A 15240-nucleotide genomic window follows, 5' to 3' on the forward strand; every position below is an offset into this window, starting at 1 on the left:
TCTTTGAATTAGAAGGACCACGTTTTTATGATTGGAGTTTGAAATGCTACTGAAACGTAAATGTAGGCTCGAGTTCTCATTTTAAAAATGATTAGATGATTTTTCAGTGGTTTTTTTTTTATGATTTTAAAAATGTTTTTTATGATTTGAAATGCTACCGAAACGTTTTTTTTATGATTTTTCAATGGTTTCAAATGCATACATAAAAAAAATGATTAGATGAAGTGCTCACATTTTTTAAAATTAAGTTATCGAGCTTTGCTGAAAAATTAATCACTTACAGTTATTTTCAAGTTCAAGTCCAAAAGTTATTTAGACCCTGCAAGCAAGTTAAATATTTGGTGATTTTCTTCAATTGGAAATAAATGCCTTCACGCTCTTTTGATACATTAAAAATTAAAAGTTTTACTTTTTTTAATTAATTTGGATCTCCCTTTTAAAATTGCAATGGCTTTTCGTTCATTTCATTTGAAAATATATAGTTAAAGTAAGCAAATTTTAAGCATTATCGTATCTTAAAAGCTAATCCGCACCCAGTTATAATAGACATAATATTTTCTTTAAACTATTTTAGTAATATATTTTAACTCTTTTTTGATTAACCTAAGTTTGGTCGGTAACCATAATTCACGGATTCTAATGGATGCCCAACACCTTCCCATTAGGATATTTAAAACCCTTACCTAGAATTTATTAGGCTCGTAAGATCTTAAAAAAAAGAGTTTAGTTTGACTTTATCTTAGTTAATATTAGGTGTCCTAATTCACCATTAAAATAATTAGGTGGCGACTCCTTAAGTCAAATAATTAGGAATCACCAATATGTTGTACTCTGCTTTGACCCAGTTAAAATGGGGTATAACACTATAAAGAGAGAATATCAGAAGTCGAGCAAAAGTTGTCAATGCTACAATTGATAGAGTTCTTATTACAGTAGTGCGACCATGATTCTACGAAGAAGATTAAAGAATCTATTTTGCAGAGTTTATGTTCTCCAGTTCTTGAGTCTAGACTTGTGTATTAGGCTGTTTATCGAGTTGTATCTTATTCGCTTTCATAGAAGCAAATACTGTAGGTATAAATTTTTAGTCAAATTCAACTTTAATAGGATAATTTGAAATGGGCTTACTAGTCTAGGGAGATTAGTAATAGAGGAATTAGAGTTTAGTTCCTAGGCTGCAGAGTTTGTAATGTGAATTTGTACAGGCTCATAGTTGTAGTGGCGTTTGGAAAAAATCCTACAGAAGTGTAGATCGTGATTTTTTCACCCTTGCGAGCGGGGTGGTCTCCACGTAAAAATTGTTGTGTTATTATTTTATTGCTCTTTCCTATTACGCAAACGCTAGACAAATTAACATGTTCTATCCCTTTGGTGACAATCTAGTATTGATTAGGATAGAAGTAGGTCGTGCAGCTAGGGGTGGGCGTTCGGTTCTTCGGTTCGGTTTTTTCAAAGTTCGGTTTGGTATTTCGGTTTCGGTTTTTTGAAAGTGGACACCGAACACCGCACCGAATTAGTTCGATTGGTTGATTTTTTGAGTCTTGCCTGTCTTGGCCGGTTTTCTAATTCGGTTTTTTGGCATGGGTTAAGCAATAGTCACGCGTTAACAATATTCAAACGTTTCCAACTAATTGAAGAATACTGTGACCTATCCACCAACCAACAGTCCAACACTGGACCATAACTTGTACTTCAGTTCGGGGCAGCGGCATAAGTGTGTCCCAACTAACTGGATTGGAACTGGACATTACACACAACTACTGTACTACGTGCTTTCAAGTTTCAACTTAACATAAATAAACATAAGCTTAACAGCAACAACAGCAACAAATGCGTAACAGCAGCAACAAAAAACCAGTCCGCAAACTAGTCCAGTCGACTCATGTCTGATATATGAGTGGAAGAGCATTCTTGTCAACATATTGCATTCATGTATTAAAACTGTAAACCTAAGTTCCCTAACCCATTGATAATTTAAGAAAACTGTAAAAAAATATTGCATTCATGTATTAAATATTCGGTTAAACCGAAAAATCGAAGATCCGAAACCGAACACCGAATTTGTTATTAAAAAAAAAATCGGAACCGAACAGAAAAACCGAAACACCAAAATCGAAAAACCGAATTAATTCGGTTCGGTCCGTTTTCTCGGTTTTCGGTGTTTATACCCACCCCTACGTGCAGTACAACAAATTGCAAGTTCTATTGTTGTACGGAGGGTTACTTTATAACATTTGGGTAACCTGATGATTTTAAGAATTTTTTTATCCTATCGTGATCGGTATAAAGAAGTTAAACCACCTTTTTACTACTAACAACCAATCAATCATTTCTTATTTCGTTGTTTGTATTGGGGGATATCTTTTGTGGCAGTTTTAAGCCTCTGAATGTACAATTCTACTTATTAGTAGATGGAGTCGTTCTTCCAAAAATTGAATGACTAGTCATAAAATTTCGATAAATTAGTGGATTAACTATATTCACCTTTTCTCTTGCCTAGTGGCTCTTATGTTTTTTATTTTGTTTGAAAGACATTGATTTTAGTGAATCAAAAGTCCTAAAATATGCATTTTACGAGTTTGGTTGAGTATCATTCATGTGTATTATTGATGACGAGCATATCTTATCAATTTTGCATTATTTAAAGGCACATTTTACTTTTTTTGTTTATTAACTAGCTAATTAGGTTAATTGGAGGCTCCCGTTAAATTTAGGGCATTTTTGGGCCAACTATTGAACAACGAGGGCATGTTGAACTAAACTATTAACGAAGGGCATAATTGCTCAATTTTGAATACTTTAAGGGCATAATTAAATTTTTTCCCTTTAATTTATTGTAGCATCATTGCCATATAAAACTATAGTACATAAATCTTGGAAATAACACTAAAATGGTACAAATATGGAAACACTATAATTGTATATATTCATAAATCTAAAGATGTATTAATAAAACTATTTGAAAAGCAATTTATGAGCAACATTGAGAAAACATTATAAGATCTAACTCGACATGGTAAGCAAATTAATTTCTTACATATTTGCATAACATATGTTAGTTAAGATTTAAAAAAATTATACTATTAATTTCACATTCTTGCTATTAAACTGATTAAAGTGTTACATATTCTTTGACATTGCAATAAAATAAATGAAAATTTTATTAATTTGAATAAAAACAAGACGTAACTCTAACTTCTTCCAAATCAATATTAGTCATATTATAATATTTGGATTGTAAATCTCGAAATAAATCACATAATAAGAAATTCATTAATAAAGCAAAACTAAACGGAAGGAAAGAGAACATTATCGCCTATAAATTAAGCGGTTTTCTACGTAAAATTTCCTAAGTCTGATTAATTAGTTAAATCTTCTTTTCCTTCATTTTGACGCTTTTGCAGTTGCCAGAAACAAAAATATGTCCCAGCAAAAGATAGACATTCAGACTCTAGAGTCTGAGGCGGCACGTTTCTCTACTTTTGAAGAAAAGGTGTCGATCCTTTTCAAAGAAGCACGTGAACTTGCAATTACGACAGGGGCACATGTTGCTATTGTTATCTTCTCTCCAAGTGGAAAATCGTATGTTTATGGATACCCTGATTTTGACACCGTCATAGATAGGTTCCTAAACTTGAAGTCAGGTGATGAACTTCAGGAACATGCTGCAACCGCCAATTCCATGACCCAAAGTCCATCTTCATCCGAAGAAAGCTGTGTTGTGAATGATTTGTAGGTTGTTGGTGACCCAGATGATGGGGAGACTTCTGCAGTTAATTTATATAATTAATGAGAAGTTAGTCGTAGGGAAGAGTTTATCTAGTTTATTTTGTTTTGTCATTTACTTTATTGGGATTCTTCTTAGTGAAGTCCGTTTGTTTTTAATTTTTAGTATGTGAGTCCTATTTCTGATCGATTGTTATCTTTTTAAGGTATTTAATTATCTTTTGTCGAGTCTGTAATCTTTCATTTCTCCATGGTCTTAAACTATGGGTAGAAGGTTCGTTGTGTTTTGGTATTTTTTTTTTTTTCCTTTTTTCCAATGTCATCCTAATAAAATAAACTCTTCTCTGTTAATGAATTTGAGATTGCGACAATAAGCGATGGAATTATTTATCATAGTCCTGAATAATGCTTTATATTGTTTAAAATAAAAAATCTATTAACCTATATATACCGATGTTGTAAATAATTTCTACTTTATCATTTTAACTTATGTAGTAGGTAACTTGTCTTGTTTTTAAGATGAAAATGAAAATATTACCAGGTCTAATTAACATCTACTAGGTATTTACCATTCACAGATATAGTTTGAAATAGCTGGAATACATAGTTAATGTTTGTATTTTATAGCAAATTAACCATCCACACAATTTAGATATCTCCCTCCTCCTCACAACCCTAAGAACCATCTTGTCTCTCAAAACCTCTCTGCCGCTGCCACTAGATCGCGGCCAAACCGCCAATGCGCTAGCACTGACGAGAATTGCCGGCGGCGGCCAGCAGTCTCCAAATGGTATGCAAATTTTCAATATATCTTGTTCTCATCCTCATCTACACGAATTCACGACCCATTTCTTTCAATTCCTCGTAGAACTCCATAGATCTGAGAAAATCAAGGAAAACTGAAAACCTACTTCTCAGATTCGTTGAGTTTCGGCCACTTTCACCCCATGAAACATACATGAATGGATAGATCTTGGGCAGATCTATCTTTTGACACTATTTTTTAGTCCAAAAATTCAACAGAAAATTTTCCCGCGAAGCACCAGAAAATACGTTGAGTGTAAATACAATGTATTATTGTATGTATTCTCCATTTTGAGTTTAAATACAATGTATTTTTATTTTGCCAGATTCTTTTATTGTATTTCAAATAGTGAAAAAAATATTTGGTTTTTATAGCCAAACACTTACAGACTTTGAATTCAATAGGAAATATTTTCCCCAACTTATGTGTTGTGCTTGACTTGTAATGTATAGGGATAGCATATATTTGATATGACAAGCATATATACGACTATCAGGGGTAAGAACGGAGTACTTGAAATGCTAGATTTTTGCTCTAATTCCCATATTTGCGTTGTGGTGACTTGAGTATTATATTTGTGCCATGTTGATAAATTCGAGCTAGCTAAATACTAGAAATGGGAAAGACTAGAGCCTATAATGGGAAAGATTGGAGCATAATCCATTACTTTTTCTACTATTTTGCTATAACTGATAATGTGTTGTTATATTTTGTAATTTACTGTAAGAACCCTAAATAGGTCTAGTTAAGACTTAAAAATAGCTTATCGATATAAATTCTCTAAAAATTAGGTTGAATAATCAGTTTTTATTCTGTTATATATGAATTTTTAGCCAGTGTTTGAAAAGTAATACAGAAATAACCACATCTTAATTAAAAAAAAAAATTGAAGAAAAATATTACTACTTAGAACACGAAAGAACTTATAAAGGTTTGAAGCCCTTGAATCGTTCCTTGGTTTTGAACTTATATAAAGGTTTAAAACCAAGGAACAATTCACGGGCTTGAAACTCCAACAAAATTTTGAACCATGCATCATAAGTTCAAAACAAAGGAACGATCGTAAGGTTTGAAATATCAGCGAAATTTGAACTCCATAAATTGTTCCTTGAGATTTCCTTGTCAATCTTTCGAATTCTAGCAGTTTCTGCTGAAGTTGTTTCGTGTTTAAGTTGGAGGTATTATTTTTCAATTTTTTTTGGTATCAAAAGAGTGGTCAAATATTAATAATTTTTAAAAGAGATAATGGTCAAAAATACACCTGAACTATCATTTTTTCGCGAGTTTCATACCCCAACTATCAACTGTTCCCTTTTACTACTTAAACTATCACCATCTATGTATTAAAACACACCTAGTTGAGTAGATAGTGATAGTTCAAGGAGAAAAAGAGAACAACTAATAGTTGACCTAATCAACTTCGAGGTGCGCTTTAATACATAAATGACGATAGTTCAGGTAGGAAAAGGAAACAGTTGATAGTTTTTTTTTAAGCCAATCACTAAGTGAATACTTAGTGGAGGTATTTATTAAATAAAATAATTCTGCTCCACAAACAAAACAAGACAAAAGAAATAGCACAGAAGCATCTTGAAACCAGAAACCAATGATTCATCTACCAAAATTCACACCCACCAATCTTAGCCCGATTGAAAGATCCAGCTGAAATTCCTTGTCAATAGCAGTACAAGCTCGATTTCAGCTAAAAGCAGGCCTGATTTCAGTTATGATGTTCATCGATATCCGCAGTAAGATTATCTTCATTTTCTTCCATTGCTCATAGAGGATCTATGTTTCCTTATGCTATATGGTGCTGAATAATCTGTGAAGATGTTGTTTCCACTGAAAAATGAACCATCCCCTTATTTCTGCTTGTTATTGATTGTTCCTATTCTCGATCTGTTTGCGCTTTAACTACACCAGACTCCCAAATCTCTAATAAACCAGCTTAGATTGTTTTGTGTGAGTAGCATTCATTCGCCTTTGGTTTTCACCACTATTTTGCCTCTCAAGCTCTCACCAGGGACATGGCTAGCACCCAATGGATTATTTCTTCAAGCTTTAGAATGAACTAAATATCACATAAAATTCTAGTCTTGATTGTTTAGAAACTCGGTTAGGAAACTTTAAGCATAGGATGCCAAAAGAAATCAAAGTAGGTGTAGAGGAGACTTTGAAAGTGTTTTGATACCTGTTTCTCAGATATGAATATTTCTTCAATAGATTGAGCCTAAGATAATACCACACCTTGAAGATCTGTTCATACCTAAGTCACAGTACCAAACTACACCCCATTTGTTCCTCTATTCTTTCCCCTTATGAATCTGAGGTTAGGGGTCTGCATCTTGTCCAAATTCAATAGTTTCCTCCCTACACAAGGTAGTTCAGAAAATTCTTGAAATTGATTTGTTCCTGCAAAATCAAAAGCTAGGTTAGTTAAATAATCGGCAAGCCCATTGCCTTCCCTGTAGACGTGTTGAAACACCACATTGAAATTCTCCTTTATCTTCCAAATCCTTTCCACCATTGAAATGATACACCATGGTGGTTTCCACACTCCATCAATCACTTTCTTTAACAGTAATGAATCAGTCTCTAGCATTAGAGGGTGTAATTCCTTCTCCACACAATAAATCAGTCCCTCTAGTATTCCCCTAGTCTCAATTACCACATTAGTATTAATACCTATTTCTTCACATTGTGCATAAATCATATCCCCTTGCCAGTTCCTCATACAAAAACCATAGGAGCTAGGCCCTGGATTACCCCTAGAAGCTCCATCAGTGTTGCATTTGAACCATCTGTCCTGAGGAAACTGCCAACATACTACCTTTGTGATTAGTAATGGTTGATATTTTTCTAAGAAATCCACCAGTTCAGGCCAAAAAAAAAAAAAGGGATGTTTTGCAACCAAGGATATCTTTGTTTTGTAAAATAGAAAAGATTGTTAATTTCATGCACAACTCTCCTGAAACTAACCTTACCCCCATGCCTAATTTTGTTTCTCCTCTTCCAAATTTCCCAAGTTATCATAGCTGGAATAGCTTGAATAATATGCTTTAGTTTCTCACCACAATTAAAATTCCACACTGCCTTAATCACCTGATGTAGTTGGACCAAAGGTATTTGAATGCCTGCTACTCCCATAAAAACTTTCCACACTTCTTGGACAAAGTTCCCAGTCAAAAACAAATGCTGCATAGTCTCTTCCTGAGGGATACTGCAGCAATAACATCTTGAAACTATTGCTATCCTCAATCCCATTAATATGTCATCTGTAGGAATTTTTAGTTTCCATAGCCTCAATAAGAAAAAAGATATCTTAAATGGGATCCTCTTAATCCATATTTGCTTGAAATCTTCATTACCTTGAATCTTGTATCTTAATAATTCCCAAGCACTATTTACTGTAAAATTACCTGTACTTGTGGGTATCCACCAAGGCCTATGCCATGTTCCTTGTAACTCCTCCATGTGCACTTCAGTCTGAATATGCTCTACAGTATCAACAGGGAAGGATTGTTGTAGAAGTATTTCATTCCATTGCCCCTCCTCTATTAGATCAGCAACATCTTCTAAGTTCTCATTGAGTGGATAATCAATTGGAACAATAAAATGTAAAGCCCCCAGTTTTGTCCAATTATCATACCATACATTGGTGGTGCCCCCCTTTATTTCCCACCAAATTTCATGTTCTATACTTTCCCTTGCTTCTAACATCTTTTTCCACACCTGTGTCCCTCCCTTCAATTGGATTAGAGTAGGAATAACCTTCTTACAATATTTATTACACATATAGTTTGACCATAAAGAGGGATTGGTTCTGAATCTCCACCAAAGCTTAGCAAATAGAGCATTAGAAACATCAAATAAAGATTTAAAACCTAGTCCACCTTCCAGAATTGGCAAATATACATCCTTCCAGGATACCCAGTGCTTACTCTTTCCCTCCTCGTTGCTCCAAAAAAATTTAGCAAAAATCTTGTACAGCTCATTTAGAAAACATTTAAGAGGGGCCAGAACTGATAGTAGATGAACTGACATAGTTTGTAAAACATTTTAATTAAGACAGCTTTCCCACCAAAAGAGAGTAGTTTACCTTTCCAAGAATGTAGCTTTCCCTTAATCTTCTTGATAAGATCAGCATAGTATACCTTATTCTTCCTGGGAAAAACAGGACATCCTAAGTAGGTAATTGGAAAATTCCCCTTTGTAAATCCTGTAATATCTCCCACAGATTGTATCAGATCAGTGTCAACTTTAGAATACAAATAGTAAGAGCTCTTTCCCTTGTTTATCATCTGCCCAGAAACCTCCTCATATTCTCTCAAAACAGCCATGATTCTCTTAAGTGACTCTGGATGTGCTGAAGCAAAGATGATTGTATCATCAGCATATGATAAGTAGTTCAAAGGGGCTGACCACTTTGGCATACCATATCCAATATAGTTATATTCTTCAAATAATGAATTTAATCCCCTGGAAAGCACCTCAACAAATAGTAAAAATAGTGAGGGGGATAAAGGATCCCCTTGTTTTACCCCTCTAATAGATTTGAAGAAACCCGTTGCTTGTCCATTCACTAGTACAAAATACCAATTATTAGATAGCAACCTATAGATAAGGTTAATGAAATGCTCTGCAAAACCCATCCTTCTTAACCCATGTAACAGAGACTTCCAAGAGACTCTGTCATAAGCCTTAGCCATATCAAGCTTAATCACCACATTAGCAGGCTTTCCCCTTATTCTTATATCAGAACAATTTCCTGTGTAAGTATTATGTTTTCAAAAATACTTCTCCCTTTCACAAATCCTGACTAGTTTGCTGAGATTAATGAGGGTAGAATCTTCTCCAGTATTCCATGAATTACTCTAGAAATCACCTTATTGATAAAATTGGATAAACTAATTGGTCTCATATCTGAAAAAGTTTGAACATGGTACTTTTTAGGAATGAGAAACAAATTAGTATGGGTGATGGATTTAGGAAGCTCAGTTCAATCAAAGAAAGACAGCACCACAACATGTACATCATTTTCAATTATATCCCAGCAATGTTGATAGAAAATTCCTGTGAAACCATCAGGTCCCCCGGCACTATCACCACTTAGAGCAAAAACAGCCTGTTTTACCTCCTCTATAGATGGATATAAGCATAAAGAAATATTATGTTCATGATTAACCATACTGGGAATATGATTTAGTAAGGTGAAATCACTAGAATCCCCTTCTTGTATGAACTGCTTCTTGTAAAACCTGATTGCCTCTTCTGTAATAAGCTCCCTTGTTTCCAATATGTTTCCAGCCTCATCATCTGTTGCTTTAACCTGTAGCTTCTTCCTCTTTCCAGTCACATAATTGTGAAAGAAACCAGTATTTCTATCACCTTCTGTGAACCAAATAAATCCTGCCTTCTGCTTCCAGTATTGTTCTTCCAAGCTTAAATACTTCTTCAATTCAGCTTGGGCCTTTTGAAGAATTATTCTATTAACAATACTAGGGTCTTCTTCAAATAGAGCCTTCTTGACCTTTACTACTTCTTCCCTGATTGCTAATTGCTTGAATATGTCCCCAAATGTCTCCCTATTCCCTTTAGATAAAGCAGTTTTTAGACTTTTCAACTTTTGTTTAAAGTTCAAATAAGGAGTTCCTTCAAATTCAGCTCTCCAATTCTGAGCAACAAACTCCTTAAATGACTCATGTTGAATCCAGAAGTTTAAAAATCTAAAAGGTCTTATGAAATTAACAGTCTCTTCTCTACAAGATAGAAGCATAGGAGTATGGTCTGATCCTGTTTTTGATAGGTGTTCCACTTCAATGCTTGGAAATACTGTTTGAAACTGAGTGTTCACCACTATTCTATCCAGCCGCTTGAATATGCAATCCTCAGCTGCTCTCCTATTCCACCAAGTAAATGGACTGCCTTTAAATCCCATGTCAAATAATTCACAGGAATTAATGCAAAAAGCAAAATCTTCACATTCACTCATAGTAACTGGCAATCCTCCCAGCTTTTCCTCCTCTGATAAGATCGCATTGAAGTCTCCTCCAACCACCCAAGGTAAAATCATATTACTTGCTAGCTGATACATATCATCCCATAGGTCTAGCCTCTCTTCTTCATCACACTTAGCATAAACAAAAGTGGCAATGATGTCTTTACCAATGTCCTGATGACATATCGTTAATGTGATTTGTTGTTCTGTATGCATCAAGATTTCCCACTGAACTGTTGAATCTACAAACACCCAAATCTTGCCATTTATATTAGCAATAGCAGTTTCCATGCCCAGTTTTCTCTTGTATTTCTCTAGATGCCTATAGTTCTGAAATGGTTCCATGAGTGCCACAATAAAAAACTTGTACTGTCTTTGTAACATGATCAATCTTTGAAAAGCTTGTTGAGTGTTAACAGACCTTATATTCCATATTAGGGCTTTAATCATCATTTTTGTTTTGATATTGCAACCCTCTTTGGTATCACCCTTTTGGGTAATGTATTCTCCTGATTCTTGATTTCCTCTTGATTCTTGCTCTTCTTCCCACTTTTTGCTAAATTTTTGGATCAATGTCTGCTTCTTTGGAAACCTTTTGAATGATATTTGCATTATGTTCATACCCTTGATCTTCATCTTGTTGTTGCAATTCCTGAAATGCACTTGTAACTTCCTTTTCTGATACTTTGTGTGCCACAATGTCCTGCAGTTTAGCATTTGCAGAAGATTTCTCACCAACCTCTGAGATATGCTTGGTCCCTGCCTCTGATGCATTAACAGATTTTGTGCTATCTGCTATTTGAGGTATGTTTCTGCAATTACTTTTTCTGTTTCCTCTTCTTCCAACTGTGCTTCTTTACTCACTTGATCATCAGGTGGATTATGTTTGACATCCACTTCACTATCCCTATGGTTTCCATCATTAGTATCTTGATCTGAACCTTTTGAACTAACTTCTTCCATCTGCTTAGCTCTATCTGATTCCGTGGACTCCAAGGAAGTCTCACCATTATGAATCTTAGTAGAATCATATGTATTATCTCTCTAATTCAAAGAAGATTGGCTAGTCTCTTCTTCATCTTGAACTTCTTCTTCTACTACTTCCACTCTCTCCCCCAAGTTTTCTTTGGTGGCCTCTTCTATTTGTGAAAGGATCTGCATAATGTTTCCATCCTGTGCCTTGATCTTATTCTCTTCCTTTTCTTCACGATTTGACACTGCATGATCAGGTTTATATATCCTCCTTGTGTTGCAACAACTTCAGTTAGTGGCATGCTATTAATTATAGCATTAGTACTTGATTGTTCCTCCTTACTATTCTTTTCATTTTCATGAATGGGCTCCTCAACTAGCTCCTCCTCCACTGCATCCTGCTGCACCTCCTTGATTGATTTCTCCTCTGTTGACTTCTCAAGTTCTGCTAAGGCTGCATATTGATTGCTTATCTGAACCTCATTACTTGTATTTCCTGCCTGTTGTGATATATTCACCTGCTTGCTTTGTGTATGTGTTTCTATCCCTGGTGTAATGTTGTTACTGCTCTTCTTGGGATTCCAGTTTCCTTGATTACCAACCATTTTTCCACTGGGTAACATTCTAGCAGATGTTTTTAAAGGATTATGGTATCCTTTGTAGTGATTCTGTACTATCCCTTTATCCCTCTCTTTGCCCTTCCCCTTATGATTCCTTTGTTTCAATGCTGCAGTAGGTTGGTCAATCTTTTCCTTTATCTGCCCCTGATGTTCCTTTGTTAAATTCTTCCCATTTGTATCCTCATTACCTTGAACAGTAACCTTTGCTATTGTGGGGGTCCATTTCCTTTGTTGAATCATCATCATTAGTCTCCACCTTTGCCAATTCAGGATTGATCACTCTACAATCATATTCATTATGACCTTGGAGTCTACATTCTTTACAATATTTAATATTTTGGCAAATAATCATAATAAATCTTCACATTCACAGTTCTTATTGCACCTGTATTTTCATCCTCTATATCCATCCTTACTGTTTTTGGCAAAGCTGACAATAGATCTACTAAAACTTTGACCCTAGCACAACTAGGTCTAGTTTTATTAATTGTTGCCATATCCAATTGAAGAGGTTTACCAACTACCGAAGCTAATGTGAACAGGGATTTCTTAACATAATATGTAGGTAATAAGTTTGAGAAGGAAATCCATGCCATTACCTTCGAAGTTTCTTCATCAATCTTAAACTTCGAGTCATATATAAGGGGTCTCATTTGATATGAATATCCATCCTTCTCATTTAACTAGTAGGCTGACTTAGAAGTCAAATTCACAAAATCTTCCATTAGGGATAGTCTAATTAGAACATGTCGACTCTTGAAAAAACCAACTGCACATTCTCCTTTGACTCCACATTGATTTGGAATCATTTTTCTCAATTGATCAATATCGGGCCAACCATATGAGAATTTCCCTATTACTGCATGTTGTAGATTTTCCAAAATATCCATTCTTTTCACCTCTGCTTCTGTCCATTTAACATAATGTACACCATGTAGCATCAATATTGGTTTGAATGGAATAGGCTCTATATTTTGCACTTTAGTGACCCCATTCATGTTTGCAGGATTTAAAATATTGGCATAATTCATCTTGTTCGAGGCCGGTTGGGCGTTTTCCCCTTCATGTTGTGATGCTGACCAACCCCCATGGAGGACTGGCCAATGGCCATGGTTCAAGTTTGAGATTTTAAGTTTTTAGGGTTTGCATGAAAATAGGTTGGAGTGTCAAAATCACGGGAAAAAAAAGTGGTAGTTTAGATTTTTTTTTTTTTTTTTAAACCATTAACTCTTTTGAAAATAGTGATTAAATATTTGATAGAATGTGTTGGATATTTACCCACTATTCTCTCCCATTACAGGTCCTACCCAACCTACTTGCATGTCTTTAAATTCAATTTTAGAACTGACAAGCAGCTAGCTGGGAAAAAAAAAAAGTGGTGAACTCTTTCCCTTTTTCACTTGCAGGAGAATTGGTTTTTCCCATCAACATTCAGTGAAAAATTTATGTTATAAAACAATGATTTTCTCACCTCATTACCACTGAACCAGCTCACTGGAAAAACGCATGGTGAAAAATAGGTTCCCATTGAAACGCTTCCTAATTTTTTCATGTAAAAATATTACTATTTAGGTTTTTTCCACCGACATTCAGTGAGGAAATAATCACTAAACCTTTTTTAGTGGAAAATTAGCGGGGAAAATAAGGATTTTTTGTTTCTTGTTGGCAAGACTGTAAATTGATTAGTTTAATGCTGGGAAAGGATACATATCATTGATGTCCCCACATCAGCAGAGCGGACTGCAGGTGGAAGAAACTTCATTCCATTACAAAAGCCCAATAACCTCTCTAATTAGAAAAGACATCAGTAATTGGAAATAAGGAAAGATGAATGATAAAAACCTGAAAAGATTAGAGTATACTAAGTTCTAGTGTTCCGCATGCCTTCTTCCACATACAGACTGTATGATACAGTGATGCATTTTTGACAAGAAAACTGGAAACCCTGACCCCTACTCTGAAAATTTTATGCAATCTAGTTTTGACGCAGTTGCTTTATCCAGATACCATACTAATTTCCCTTTAGTTGGCTGGACCATCTTTGCAGGCGATGACTGACATTTGGGCCCCATATCATCAATCACCAAATGTGCAGCCTCCGCTTTGCTGCTTCCGGTAACAATCACAGCCACATTGGAAGCGGAGTTAATTAATTACAGGCAAAGTGAAAGTAATCCTCTCAGGAGAGGGCTTGGGCGAGTCGGTTATAAAAGTCACCCATTCATCTTTATCGTCAAGTATGGAGTGATCAGGGAATAGAGATGCAATGTGATATGACCGTCTGGGCCCATCGTCCCGAGTAGGATGAGGTCAAACTTGGGGCAGTCACTGATGTCAGAAACGTTGATTACACGAGTCCTCCCGAGCTGTCTAATGACAAACTCATAGAGTCTTCAGCAGCTTTCTCAACTGACACTGTGTCGTTAATAGAATGTACATGGCTTGAAACCACAGGGACCTGAAAGGTGAAAGCACATCAAAATTGAGAAACACAATGCCATATAAGACCTAAAACTACTATACGTACCATAAATCAGAAAGCTCCTGTACTTATAAGCGGACAAAAAGTTCATAATGGAACTGCATCATAGTATTTCCTCTGTTCTAAAAAGATTTCCCTCCTTTCCTTTTTAGTCTGTCTCAAAAAGATTGTTCTTTTTTTATATTTAAAAACATTTAACTTTATGAGATGATTTACAGTCACACAAATATCTAAGGCTTGTTTTGGACCACACTTTTGAAAAGTCTTCCTTTATTTCTTAAACTTTATGCCAAGTCAAAAGAGGACAATCTTTTTGGGATGGAGGAAATAGTTAACAGCAAAAAAGCACAGCATAATGGACCTGTGGAATATCTAAAGGGAAAAGGGTCAAATATACCCCTTTACTTTAGTTTAATAGTTAAATATACCATCCGTTAGTCAAAGTAGATAAATATACCTCTTCCGTTAGTCAAAGTAGACAAATAGACCCCTTCCGTTAAGAAAGTACACAAATATACCCCTCAATCGACAGAATCTCCAATCTCACCATTAATTACCCGATTTAACTTAACAAAACCTATGGCCGACACGCCCCAACCCGCAAATCAAATTCTTTCCACTCAAATACATCCACCAC

The 15240-nt window shown here is 35.2% G+C and overlaps 1 protein-coding gene, 1 long non-coding RNA gene and 1 pseudogene across 2 annotated transcripts; 1 reads left to right on the forward strand and 2 right to left on the reverse strand.

Annotated features, from left to right (window-relative positions):
- Nucleotides 1-5477: 5477 nt before the first annotated feature.
- Nucleotides 5478-13396, forward strand: LOC132035393 (uncharacterized). Its single transcript, XR_009409234.1, has 3 exons — nt 5478-6279; nt 11239-11333; nt 13128-13396. It is a non-coding gene; the product is annotated as an uncharacterized LOC132035393 (long non-coding RNA).
- Nucleotides 6806-8842, reverse strand: LOC132035392 (uncharacterized). Its single transcript, XM_059425649.1, has 2 exons — nt 8631-8842; nt 6806-6943 (listed from the first exon to the last, which is right to left on the reverse strand). Exons 1-2 carry the CDS (start codon nt 8830-8832, stop codon nt 6816-6818), a joined length of 330 nt encoding a protein of 109 aa, XP_059281632.1. The 5' UTR covers nt 8833-8842; the 3' UTR covers nt 6806-6815.
- Nucleotides 13397-13872: 476 nt separating the features above from the next.
- On the reverse strand, nt 13873-14707 carry LOC132033233 (probable 6-phosphogluconolactonase 2; annotated as a pseudogene).
- Between the last annotated feature and the right edge of the window lie 533 nt (nt 14708-15240).

The sequence above is a fragment of the Lycium ferocissimum genome, chromosome 10 (assembly GCF_029784015.1).
Source record: "Lycium ferocissimum isolate CSIRO_LF1 chromosome 10, AGI_CSIRO_Lferr_CH_V1, whole genome shotgun sequence".
In the NCBI taxonomy this organism is placed as follows: Eukaryota; Viridiplantae; Streptophyta; class Magnoliopsida; order Solanales; family Solanaceae; genus Lycium; species Lycium ferocissimum.

Bases quoted from the DNA above. Each gene is read 5' to 3' on its own strand.
- LOC132035392 (XM_059425649.1), bottom strand. From the start codon at position 8,832: ATGATAAACAAGGGAAAGAGCTCTTACTATTTGTATTCTAAAGTTGAC. The intron at 6,944-8,630 runs GTAAACTACTCT...TTGATTTTGCAG, and splicing joins AAAGCTACATTCTTGGAAAG to GAACAAATCAATTTCAAGAA.